The sequence below is a fragment of the Spermophilus citellus genome (genome assembly GCF_964194105.1).
Source record: "Spermophilus citellus genome assembly, chromosome: 12".
In the NCBI taxonomy this organism is placed as follows: Eukaryota; Metazoa; Chordata; class Mammalia; order Rodentia; family Sciuridae; genus Spermophilus; species Spermophilus citellus.
The window spans coordinates 74,009,214-74,021,876 of record NC_138198.1 but is presented as its reverse complement, the minus strand read 5'-3'; the positions used below and the strand labels follow the sequence as shown (position 1 = coordinate 74,021,876).

Below are 12,663 nucleotides of genomic sequence, written 5' to 3'. Positions count from 1 at the left end.
ATGTGCAGACTTTGCACAGGAGTGGCACACAAACTCGTGAAGCATTCCATAGTTGTGGACTGATCACTATTCTCTAGAGAAATTGGAAATGGTCCCAATACGTGCAGTCTGGTGATGCTGCTATAATGACATGGTTCCTAAAGAGCCCAAGTGTGTCATGAGCACCTCTCGACCTCCATGTTTGTTATTGGTGATATCAGACAGTTGCTGTGGATGTCATCAAAGCAGAGTCAAAGCTGCTGGAGCAGGCAAGGTCCTTGGGTCTTCCCCAAAAGCTCAGAAGGCTGAATGAACATGAATGAAGTCTAATCTGCCATCCCCGCATGAATCAGAGGTGAAAGAACCATCTCAGAACCATTTGGCTCAACTGGCCATTGAAGGTTAACATCCATAGGAAAAAGGCTGGCTAATGATAATAATGATGATACCTAGCACCTTCAGCAGGTAAGGAGAATGCTGTTTTTGTTGTTGGTGTTGTTGTTTGGGGGTGGAGGGTCAGAGGCATTTCTTAAGTTATGAGTTTTTATACCGTGTACTTTTTAATGGACACAACTGAACCAAAAATCTGTAAAAGAATTATGGGACCCATTAAAACAAAATTACATGAGGGAAAAAAGAGTTGTCTTCTGTTGACAATGATACTATTCTCAGCAGGTAAGCACACTTACACTGGGATTCGAGACGTCCAGAAACAGAAGTTCCTCCCAAATCTGAACTGATGTAGTAGATTCCTAGGCATTCCTCATGCTTGTTTAACTGCAAGTATTGGGGGTGGACAGGCCACTTATCACCAGTATGTGGCACATGCTAGAAACCCAAGACACATTATGGACCATATGAGTTAATGAACTGGCTCCAAGTCTAGAAATAAGTTTTGTTGAATATAATCTGAGTTTGAAGGATGAATGAAACTCAAAACCAGTAAATATTAATTTAATTATAAGAAAAAAAAGAAATTCACAAGGAAAGTCATCAAGGCTGTCCTTGTTATCAGATTCTAGGGTTCTTTCCTGTTCACATATGGACCCCACCCACGAGAACAGACAGCTTCAGAACATATTTCTGCTGCTAGGGAGCCTCTGATCACATGTTCTGATTTAGAATGTGAGCTAAGGCCTTGGTCCCCAAAACACATACCCGCTCTCTCGGCCCTAGTGGGGTTACCTGGATTCTTCCTTGTTCTCTGTCTCCAAATTCTGTCTGGGTGCCCCATGGAAGTCTCACAGTCTTCCTGAGCTGGCCTTCCCAGGAGATTATTCCTCTGTTTCCTCAGTGACTTCCCTAATCCCATGTCCATATTTCTGGGTATCTAAAGTTAAATGCCCACTGGTTAAATCCTTCCTCACTAGCCCCTATTGCTTATCGGTATTGCAACATTCATTCCTGCAACAAACCTTTACAGAATTGGCACTGAATGCTGGGCACTGCACTCTGTATTGGAAACATAGCCAAAACATCTCTACTCTCAAGGACAAGCAAGTTAACAAACAGTTACAAAATATAACGTGCTGGTCAGATGCACAGACAAATTGCTAGGGAAGCAGCAAGAGGAATGTGGAGTGGGCTGGAATAAATCAAAGCACCATGGGTGAAATGAAAAGAGCTTTTACAGGGTAAGGACAGTGTTCAGGGCTCACAGTTGTGGGAATCACAGCCATTACCGAATGCCCAAAGTATGGGAGAAGAGGCTGTGGGAGGTCTGAACAGGTCAGATCAGAGGTCCCAGTAAGCCCTGCTCAGTAAAGAGTGAGAACCCATGATCAGGGATAGATGACAAGATCAGTTTCACAGTCCACTCACTATGGGGAACTTCAGATGCCATCAGTGTCCTGGGGTTTTGGTAAACCGTTTGCACTTGCAGCTGGGTGGGCCCTTCCAGAAGAACCCACCTTACCCCAGCAGAGGAGTCCAGCTCCAGAGTCTGGCTGGATTGGTCAGTGCAACACCTCACCAAGCACCTCCAGCAGGGAAGCCAGGTGGAGAGCTGGGTTTCAAGGTCAGCATAGGTGGTGCGTGCATGTAAGCACACACTTGAACAGTGCATCGAGGATGGGCAAAGAATTGTTCTTATTTTGTTGAGTGAAGCTAGAAAGGAAAGATTAATAAAATTTCGGAGGGACACCAGAAAAACAAGTGCCTGATGGGTCCGCCACTGAAAGCAAGACCCAAGAAGGCCAGGAGCACTAGGTGAACAGACCACTAGACCTTGCTGTGAAGGACTTGAGATGATGCAAATGAATACTAATTAGCAAGCTGGTTCAGAAGAGAAGGAGTGTCTCTGGTAAAACCAGAGAAAAGACTCCATTGGCTTTTGTAGTTCACTTAAATGCATCAGGAAAAGAATTGACAGGGCACAGAACGATGACTGAATATGGAAAGTATTTATGAACACTTCAGTCAACTACCTAATCTAGCAACATACCCAGACTCTCAGGGTCATATTTGATCAGGAAGAGGGTTTGTGGGTGGGGAAGTTTTACTGGGAATTGAACCTAGTGGCACTCTACCACTGAGCTACATCCTCAGCCCTTTTTCAGTTTTTATCTTGAGTCAGGGTCTCCCTAAATTACCTAGACTAGCCTTGAACTTGCAATCCTCCTGCCTGAGCCTCCCAAGTGGCTGGGATTACAGAAGTGTGCCACCATGCCCAGCAGGAGGATTTTTAAAGAAAGAAGGCCCTTGGCAAGTGACCAAGTTTGCGACTGTGCTCATTCAAACACAAGCACAATTAAGCATCAACTGATCACTTGCCAAATGAAAAACACTGCACCAGCAGCTATGGAGATAAGAACAAGGAACTGACTTTCTGAGTGATTTCTCTGACCTGGGTTCTAAGTGCAACGGTGGTGCCCACCCCTGAGGTGTGTTAGTATCCCCACTTCAAGGAGCAGAGGGAAGAGCATGAAGCAGACATGATGTGGGCTAGGCAAGTGGGCCAGGGTCTGAGGATTCCTTATCTGTTATGTGCAAACGCACCCCAAGGACAAGTGAAGGGCCACCTCAGGTCTTCCTGCTTGTCCCTTGTCATGAATTGCAGTGTGGCTTTATTCACCAACACAGTAAATTCACTGTGTGGTTCTTAACCCTGGCTGCACAGTGGACTCACCTGGGGAGCATCTTTTAAATGCTAGGTCAAATAAATTATAACCCCTGACATTGACTTTATTATGAGCCAGCCCACAGAGGAAAATTTTGTGTCACTGAATGTGCTTTCCTGGTGCACAAAGAGCCAGACAAGCTGATGACCTCTGAGGTCTCCAAAGAAAAGAAGGCTAAGGGTCAAGGGTCATAGCCATCAACCAACAGTGGTGTCTGGTATAGAAGCTGATCCTGCAAGTTCAACGTGACAACCTCTGTAGTGCTGAGCACCTCTCTGCCTCTCCATGAGCCCCGTGACTCGGCCTATTCATTTCTCTGTGAACACAAAACACGAATGTAAGTAAGTAAAACATAGAGGTTAACTTCTACCACTGGGACTTTAATCCCTCAGTTCCTTCTTTGAGCATGATTTCTTATGAAGAGAATTCCTTTTGATGTATACACTTTTTATTTACTTGGACTTCCAAACAAATTCATCAAGAAGGTCAAGAAAGAGCCTTGTGTTTCTGAATTCATAGTAAAGACAGCTGAGAACTGGGCTCTGGAGGTTCCACCCCGAACACAACTGGAGGGGACAGCACATCAGTCAAGTCCCAGCATGTGCTGGGGGCTGGGATACCCAAGTGAATATATGAATGGCGGACACAGGAGAAGATTAGAACTGAATAGAAATGATAGCAATCCCACAAGGAAATAGTATTTTCCCCCAAGAAAGTCTTAACTTCTTAAAATGCTCATTCCCAGGTGGGGGAGCAGAACTGTACTCACAGTCATTGGGGTGCTGAGGTAGGATGATGGCTTCACCCCAGGAATTTAAGACTAGCCTGAAGACACTGTCTTTTTTTTTTTTTAAGAGAGAGAGAGAGAGAGAGAGAGAGAGAGAGAGAGAGAGAGAGAATTCTAATATTTATTATTTAGTTTTTGGCGGACACAACATCTTTGTATGTGATGCTGAGGATCGAACCCAGGCTGCACACATGCCAGGCGAGCGCGCTACCGCTTGAGCCACATCCCCAGCCCAAGACCCTGTCTTAAAAAAAAAAAAAACACAAATAAACAACAAAAAATGTCCTCTCCCTTAAAGAAAAGTGGCCGCTTTTCTTCCAAAGGCATGTCACGTGTGCATGAACATCACCAATTCTCCCCACTCCAAATTTCTAGAATGAACAGAAGTTTGCCCTGATACCAGGTTTGGAACTATAAAGAGTTGGGAAAATATTATACAAAACTAAGAAAATTCAGAGTTAGAGATCAGACTAAAAGAGCTGAAAGTGTAGAACAAGCATTTTTTTTTTTTTCATGGTGCTGGGAATTGAACCCAGGGCCTTGTGCAGGTGAGACAAGAACTCTACCAACTGAGCTATATCCCCAGCTCCTAAACCAAGCATTTTGGGGAATGGGGAAAGCGTGCTAGCCTCAACCCCACCCCCCAGGACATAGCAACCAGGATGGAAAGTCAGCCAGGTGGCTAAGGTAGCTCTGGAAACGAATAATTATAGCAATAGAGTCAGCTTGAAGACCAATTAGGAAGGTCTCAATGTCTTGTACACGGAAAGGGAATAGGTTTTTTGAAATATAGATTCTGAATCCTACTCTGACCAACAAAACTGCAATCTCCTCAGGTGATGGGAAATCTAGGAGGATAAAGGACCCTGAGAGAGGGGCCAGGGTGCAGGACTGGGTTGCAATCCAGCAAGTTGGTACAGGTTTTATGGGCCTGCTACCTCTGGAGATTAACGCAGCTCTAAGCAATTCCAAACACATAGTTTGCTATAAGATGTTTTGGGGTTTGATTTTGGAGCTTGTGTATGTGTGGTGTTGTTGTTGTTTTTCCTTTTGTTTTGTTTAAGAATGGACATCTTATAAGACCCCATGTGTGAGAACTTCAAGTGAGCTTCCTTCCTTTGGGAATGGACTTTATTGGTCCCCTTTATGTGAGTTACTGGCCTCGTCTACAGGACTTCAAACACATATAAACTCGAGGGTTTGGCCAACACTCTGAGAGCTCAGGCTGCAACAGGGCAGGCTCTGTCCCCCTCACCATGGAGCACCAGTGCTACCTCCCTCTGGCATCCAAGTCCCTCATAGTGTCTCAGAAGCCAGCTTCTCCCAACAACCCTCACACAAGGTCCACCTCAAACTTCAACTAGACTTGACTTCCCCCAGAGGCCTGCTACATCCTAATGGAGCAACTGGAATTTAGCAACTTTGGAATTCACTCCTCATGTGGCTGAGGCACCTCATCTATGGAATGTGTTCCCTGTGAGGTTTGGTCTTGTTATTCTCCCCCTTTGTAAGCACTATCAATCAGAGGAACGTTGAATAAACCAGATAATTCATGAAAGCATACTCTGATCATCTAGTTCTTTATCTCCACCATATGCAACAGTGGGCGTGACTACTTCTCACCACCAATGATTCTGGTCCCAGTACCAGGACCCCATGCTTTTGAGTTATCTATGCATTAAAAAAAAAAAAAAAAAAAAAAACCACTGGAAGCTGTGGTTTTGACCTTTGAAGGAGAAATGTTCCTTCTTTCTCACCCTAACTGATGGCATTCTTGGAAATCCATCCAAAAGAGGATTGGAGGGCTACTATGACTGAGTGGGAACCCCAACTTATCACAAAATACAACACAAATTCAGAACGAGAGAGTTGACACAGGCCATCATGAACAAGGCTGTCCTTGGGCAGGACTTGGGCTATGCATGAGTGGTCAGCTTAATTTTTAGGCAAGGGAGTCATGCCACAAAACCACAGAGCTTCAAGTTAATAAACCCTGTACAGTTAGACAGGAAGGCGATCTCTGCAATGAAGCAGAAGTCTCAAGACAGAGAAAGGTGTGGAGAAAGGCCAAGAGCTGAGACTGAATAGAGAGTGCTCATGGAGGGTCACGTAGAAAGTGGGGGAGGAGCTGAACCCCATGAGGCAGAGGGGCACCTGATGAAATGTGGTATGTTAGCAGTATTGGTCTAATTGCAGTGGGGGACTAGAATAAATAAAAGGCCACTATCTAGCACCAGGACCTGTTAAGAGTCACCAGCTGGTTGTCCTAATTTAGACAGCTGGTAGCCGTTTGCAGTGGGAACAGAAACAAAAGCTAAAACAGAAACAAAAGCCAAAGACTTGGGAAATTTTAAAAAGGAAATAAAAACTCACAGAGACAAGCTGGATAAGAGATCCAAAAGGATGAAGCCCATGTAACTAAAATGGAAAACAAAACGTCATGAATGGATAGAAATAAGGAAGGAGAGCCACCCTGAGGAGGGAAGAATTCCTTGTCCTGGGCCTGAGATAACAAGGGAACCACTTTTTATGAGTAAAGTTCTGTCCTTATCAAAAGGCTAGAAGAGATTTCAGTGTATGCTGTATAACAATCAGCATTGTGGTGCTGGCTTGTAAATGTAACTAAAAATAATCCACTAAATTTAAGCATCTTCTTTAACGTCACTCTTACAGAGAATTTCCTGATATTCTCAAGGAATTAAGGAGCAAAGGAACAAAATGCAGGAAATACTTTCCGGAATGAGAAAACTGGCACTTTCCATAAATACCCATCTACCCTTTACATTCCCACAAGCCATGTAGGAAGTTGGTCTGGCACAAGAATTTAAGTCACACTGCCTGCTGGGTCAACAGATAGGACTTCAAAGATACCTTCTGGAATGAAGAGATTAAAACTTCAAATAGCTGATTCTTTTAAAAATGTGCATACACACACACACATTTAAATCATGCTCATGACGTCACAGTGGTATTTCTCCACCACCTGAGTTCACACTTTGAGATAAATGCTTACCTAGACAAGAATGCTATCCACCAAGCTCTACACAGCCTCCATTGTTTGCCTTCTCCCCCCAGCAAGACTGGGAACAAGTTAACCCAAAGAAGGCTCTCCTGACCCAGTCTCCTGAGAAAACAAAGACATAAGTGGAAATATTCTATGCTATTTATTATTAAATGCTTACCCTGGGCACTGATTATCATGCTCAGTATAAAGGACATGCAATGAACCCAGCTAAAATAGCTCCCTGACAGACATGTTCCAACAGAACCAAAGTTCATGACCTTCACTAAATTGCTTCTATGAAGGTTTTCTCCCCCTTCTCATTAATTTTGCAATGTGTTGACTTGTTCAATTGTCCGTGGATGTCTATTAGTATTTTAGAAATAAACAAGTAAAAGAATTTTTTGCAATCAAATAAATAAACCACATTCATCTTTCTTAGGAGATTATGGTTTATCTTATTCATCCAAACATTTCTGAGGAATGTGACTGAACACTTCAGCAATGGCCGAAGTTCCAGAGTGCTCTCTAGTTGCCTTCATCAATGTTTGTATTTAAGGTACAGGCTTAACTTTATGCACTGGGAATTCTTAAAAATTAAGTTTTTCAGCATCTGTATTATTGAAATACAATGTTTCAATAATAAGTCATACTTATGGCAAACTCATTAATATGCTTCAACTTCCAAGAATTATTCTCAAATGTGATTTCTCTATGTCAAAAATCTCCTAAAATATATAGTAAATGCTCTTTCTAGGCTCAAAAATAGCTTATTAACATCGTGGTGAATAATAGTTTTAAAAGTAATGCAAAGTCACAAGGTCAATCAGTGATCTAGTTTTTAAATCTGAAAGATCTAGGAAACACTGCTCTGATAACTCATTTCTGGGCAAGATCTATTTAGAAGGAAGAAGTTGGAAGGTAGAAAGTCACAATTATATACATTTACCTGCATGAGGTCCATAGAGAAAGTTGGTCTGGAGAGGGGACAGGGAAGAGACAGGTACCGTTCCATGCCTCTCTGTACCCATGTTTTGTCAGGAAAGAGCTGATATCTCTCCTACACTTATTAAGGAAGAAGTGATTTTCATAACTAGCTTGCTTTTAAAAGTTCCATGAAGTAATATTATGGAAGGATACCCAAGAAACTAAAAGCTCTGGCTCAAGACTGGGGAATAAGGGTGACCAAATTATGCTATGTGCATGTATGAATATATCACAATCATTCCACCTTTACATATAAGTATAATGCATACATTAAAAAATTAATAAAGACAAGGAAGACCAAGAGTAGAAGGGGATCAGGGGGAGGGAGTAGGGGAGGTAAGCAGGTAGTACTAAAGAAAAGTATGTTATATGCATTTATAAATATGTCAAAATAAATCCCACTATTATATATAACTGCAATGCACTAAAAAAGATTTTTTTAAAAGAGGGTGACAGAGTCAAGTATTGTTAACTTTTCCCCTAAATACTTCTTAAAACCTTTTAGATTTGGTACCATGTACATTTATCCTATTGAAAATATTTTTAAAGTTACTCAATTTCTAAATAAAGATACTAATTTCAATGTAGCTCAATGGTGATAAGTGGCCAGAAGCACTGCAAAACAAAGGATGTGCAGATATAGGTAAAACCATCCCTGCCCTAGTCAGGGGCTGAGATAGACAAGAGAGCTAATTCTTGACACCATGATAAGCACAACAATACCATATGCACGAGGAGCACTGGGAGTCCAGGGAGGGGACCTAAACCATTCTCCAGCATCTAGAGGACCAGATCAGAAGGTTTTCCAGGGCTTTAGAAACCAAACAAGAGACTGATCGGCACTTCACAGACTGTGTGCCTGTGAGTACTGGTTAACCAGGAACAGATCTAAGTGTGCCCAAGATAAAGACTCTCAGTTCTAGGACAGCGCACCCTATAGGGTCCCAGCCACTTTGGTTTACCCCCAAGCATGACACTGTCATTTTATGTGTGCATCTTATAAAGTGAGGACTCTGAGGCAGAGTCTAAACCCATATGGAGAGCCCAGGAAAGAGGATGTGACATGTAAAGGACATATCATGCTTGTTACACAAAGGAAGTGAGGTAAGTTATACTGGGGAATGCCAAGTCATTTAATAAGGAAATGGGAAGAGTTTTAAATAAGGTCAGGAATGGTTATCAAGAGGGTCTTTCTAGAAAATTCACAATAATGGTGATGCTGAAGCAGGAGAAGAGCTGAAGTGGGAGAAGAGATAAAAGACAGAGGTCCAAAAACTTATCCATTGTCACAGCTAGTCAAAGTGACAGGTCTGGGTGTTTTGCCCACAACTATTTGATTCCAAATCCCTAAATGATTATGCATCCCATAGGATATAGTTTGGCAAAGGCCACCCCACAGAGTTCTTTGTAAAATAGTAATAATGATGCTTATAGATAATGTTTATTGAAGGCTAACCCTGTAAGACACACTATTCTAAAATTTTTTCTTGAATTATTTCATTTAATCATCTTATCAACATTTTAATCGATCCTTACTTGGAGAACACAGTTACAGAAAAGAAAAAAAGACACCTTTGAAATCTGTTCTGGCACATACAACTTACTGTCGAGCACCTACATGCTAAATTTGAATACCATGCCATTTATGAGAATTATATTTTCCTTCCCATAGGTATTTTTCTATACTTAGAATTGTCTATTTTTTTATTTAGAAAAAAAAATCAAAGGATGGTTTGAAACCAAGAATTGATGGTGAATCAATCTGTGAAAAGACTGCAATTCTATGTAATTTAACACATTAACAGATACATAGTAAGTTGTAAAGTAACCCAGTGACGGTGAGATAATGACAGAATTTCTAGTAATCTGAATTTATTAGATAATGATCAGTTTCAAAACTATGAGCACCATGCTAGGTGCAATAGCCCATCCCTAATTTCTGCTACTACTCAAAATGAAGCAGGGCCTCATTTGCTTGAGCCCAGGAGTCTGGGGTCAGCCTGGGCAACATAGACAGACCCTAGCCAGCTATATACATTATAGCACGCCCACACAGCTAACTCGGTGCATGATTTGCAGGTCAGGATTATTTTACTGACTGAAGTATGCCACATTGCTAATCATGCATGCCATATAATACCAGGGACCCCCAATTTTTTTCCTTAAAAAAATGAAAACTCCTTTAAGGATGCTCATTAGGAACAGTGATGGCTGATCGGGTGTGGACTGGCAAATATGGAATACTACATGAAAGATTCAAAGGCTCCTGCCCTGGGTGGTTTTTCCGCCATCTCTCAAAGCAGGAAAGCCCCGTGTGGCTCTACTTTCTCCAAACACCATTCACAACTGCCCAAGCCAAATGTGCAGCCCGCAGGGGGAACGGAAAACATTCAGAGCATCTTCTCGGACTTAAGACTTTCAATTTCTTGAAACAATAAACTGAGGCAAAGCTGCTCTTTCTCCACCCTGTGGGAAACCCGGACTTGTTCACTTTCAGCAACCTCACAGACCAGAGGAGGGCTCTCAGAGTCAAAGGCTTCTCTCCCCCCTTGAAAGGCTGGCTCCTTTCTTTCTCTGATAACTATGTAAATTCCCCTTCTCCCAGCCCCAGCTCTGCGCTAAGCAGACGCGGAGCTATTCAAAGCAGCGTTCTCCAGCTCGGTCCAGTGCTTTCATCATGAATGCTTGAATGAATGGGATGGTCTCGTTTCTGCATAGTTCACAGCTCAGCACAATGGCCAAACACACGTTTTTCCCACGAGGGTATTTCGAATTCCGCCTACTACTTTCGAACTCTATTTTTCTTAAAATGAGATTTGTACTTGTGAGACTAGACCATTGTCATGTGTTGCATACTTTTAAGATGTTTTCAACAAGTATTTGTGGCCGCCTAGCGAAGAAGGAACTGGGAAGATTTAACTCTGTGTGTGGCGCAGGGATTAGGGTCGTCTGCAGAAAAGGGAAGAGGGTCTCTCTCTTTCTCTCTCTCCCTTTCTCTCTTTGCTTGGGTCGAAACTGAAAATGCTCTCCTCAAACCTTGCAATGCTGTCTCCACGCAGGCGGAGAGCTTGCCAAGTGCGGGTTCCCTCATTCCCGAATGCCCACGGTTTAAACAAGAGTTGGGGGTGTGCTGGTTTGGTCACTACTGGGGCAGCACAAAGAGCATGGTTTTGGAAGGCACATCTGTGCCCTGGATGCCGTTTGCGGACCCTCGCTGTCCAGGACAGCTGGTGAGGGGCCAGAGAAACCCGCTTTTTCCCGGTCGCGATGATCGGACTTTCCCACAGAACAATGAGGGCGACTCAGAATTCCTTTCCCATTCATTCCCCGCGCCCTACCAGCAGCCAGGTCAGCAGCAGCCCCACATCCAGCCAGGTCAGCAGCCCGGCCAAATCCACCCGCCTCCTCGCGCTCCCGGGAGCCACACTCTCGCCACCCCCCCAACACTGCTGGCTTCACCACGCTCTAGGACCAGTAGGTCCTCCAAAAGCCAGGGAGGAGGTGACTCCCTGTAAAAGCGCACAGAATCTCTCCTTGCCAATCTTGAAACCCAAGTCTCAGTTACTCTTTGCTACTGCCTAGCCTCTCTTATACATTAACTGTACACCAACGTTAGCTGGAACTGCGCGAAACCCTCCATTCCAAACACTTCCTAGTCCCAAGGTACTGGAGAAGGTCACACCTGAAAGGGTGCTTGACAGAAACGCTGACCACAACAAAAACCATTCCCAAGTCACTCTAATCAACATAGAAACTTTGATCACTTATGTCTTGTTCAGGTCGGCTGGACTGCAACTCTGACCCATGTGAGGGGGATAAGATGTGCACCTTCACTTTTCTCAACCTTGGGCAATCCAGACGTTCACCTGTCTGGGAGAAACATACCTTCATTTGAAAAAAAAAATCACATAAAATACTTTTCCTTAAGGCAAAGACGGAGATGGTCATGGAAAGAGACAGACAACCATCTTTCAACATGCCGACTTATTTCCAATAAAGCTCTTTCTTTCTGGGTCACACTGCCTCTCCATTCATTGCCTCTATGGGCTGCGAAGAGAACCTCATAAGGTGGTTATTGAAAAAAAAGTTAAAAGCCAAAGCCTCAAAAAAACTACAAACGACCGCCAAGGGTGGCGGCACCAGCTCTTCTCCGCCCTGCCAGAGACCCCAAGCAGGGACCACACGAGAGACCCACGTGTCCGATGCCCCGAGTCCGAAGTGAACTGGGAAGACCGCACCGACTCTGGCAGCCTCAAAGCAACGGGCTTTGTCCCCGCCCGCTAGGAATGCGGGCTCAGGGAGCGGGACTCACCTCTCTGCTGGCACTGCACTGCGACCCAAAGCAGCGAGGCCAGGAGCGCGCCTCGCGCGCAGCCGCCTCGCATCTCTCCGCCGCAGCTCCGTGCGCTCCCGGAAGAAAGCTCGGCCTAGTTTGGCCCGATCCGCACGGTGCAGGACTGCTGGTCGCTTCTCTCTCCAGGAAGTCGCCTCCCTCGCGCTGGCCACTCACCCCCGTATTCCTCTGCGGTGCCCGGCCCCTCCCCACCGGCCGTCCCACCGCTCCACCGCCCGAGACCCCTCCCCCAGGGAGGGCGCCCTGCTGAGCCCGCGGGGACCTGTAGCCGCCCGGCGGCGCTCGCGCTTTGGGCAGGGAAGGGGCACTGCTATCCCCAACCCGGAGCGGCAGGGCTGACCTGCTGCAGCTGCGGGGGGGATCTGACTTGAGGGTGGGCGGAGAAAGTGGGCTGAGAAGAAGAGAAACTGTGCTGAGCTTGACCGGGGCGGGTGGA

At 44.5% G+C, this 12,663-nt stretch overlaps 1 protein-coding gene across 1 annotated transcript in view; it reads right to left on the bottom strand.

Moving 5' to 3' along the window:
- LAMA1 (laminin subunit alpha 1) overlaps positions 1–12,329 on the bottom strand; it is a gene marked incomplete at its 3' end in the record, with an annotated part of 152,632 nt that extends 140,303 nt beyond the window's left edge. Inside the window, exon 1 of the mRNA XM_081263467.1 lies at positions 12,186–12,329. Within this exon, the coding sequence (XP_081119593.1) occupies positions 12,186–12,258 (73 nt within the window). The 5' untranslated portion in view covers positions 12,259–12,329. The remainder of the gene's footprint in view (positions 1–12,185) is intronic.
- Between the last annotated feature and the right edge of the window lie 334 nt (positions 12,330–12,663).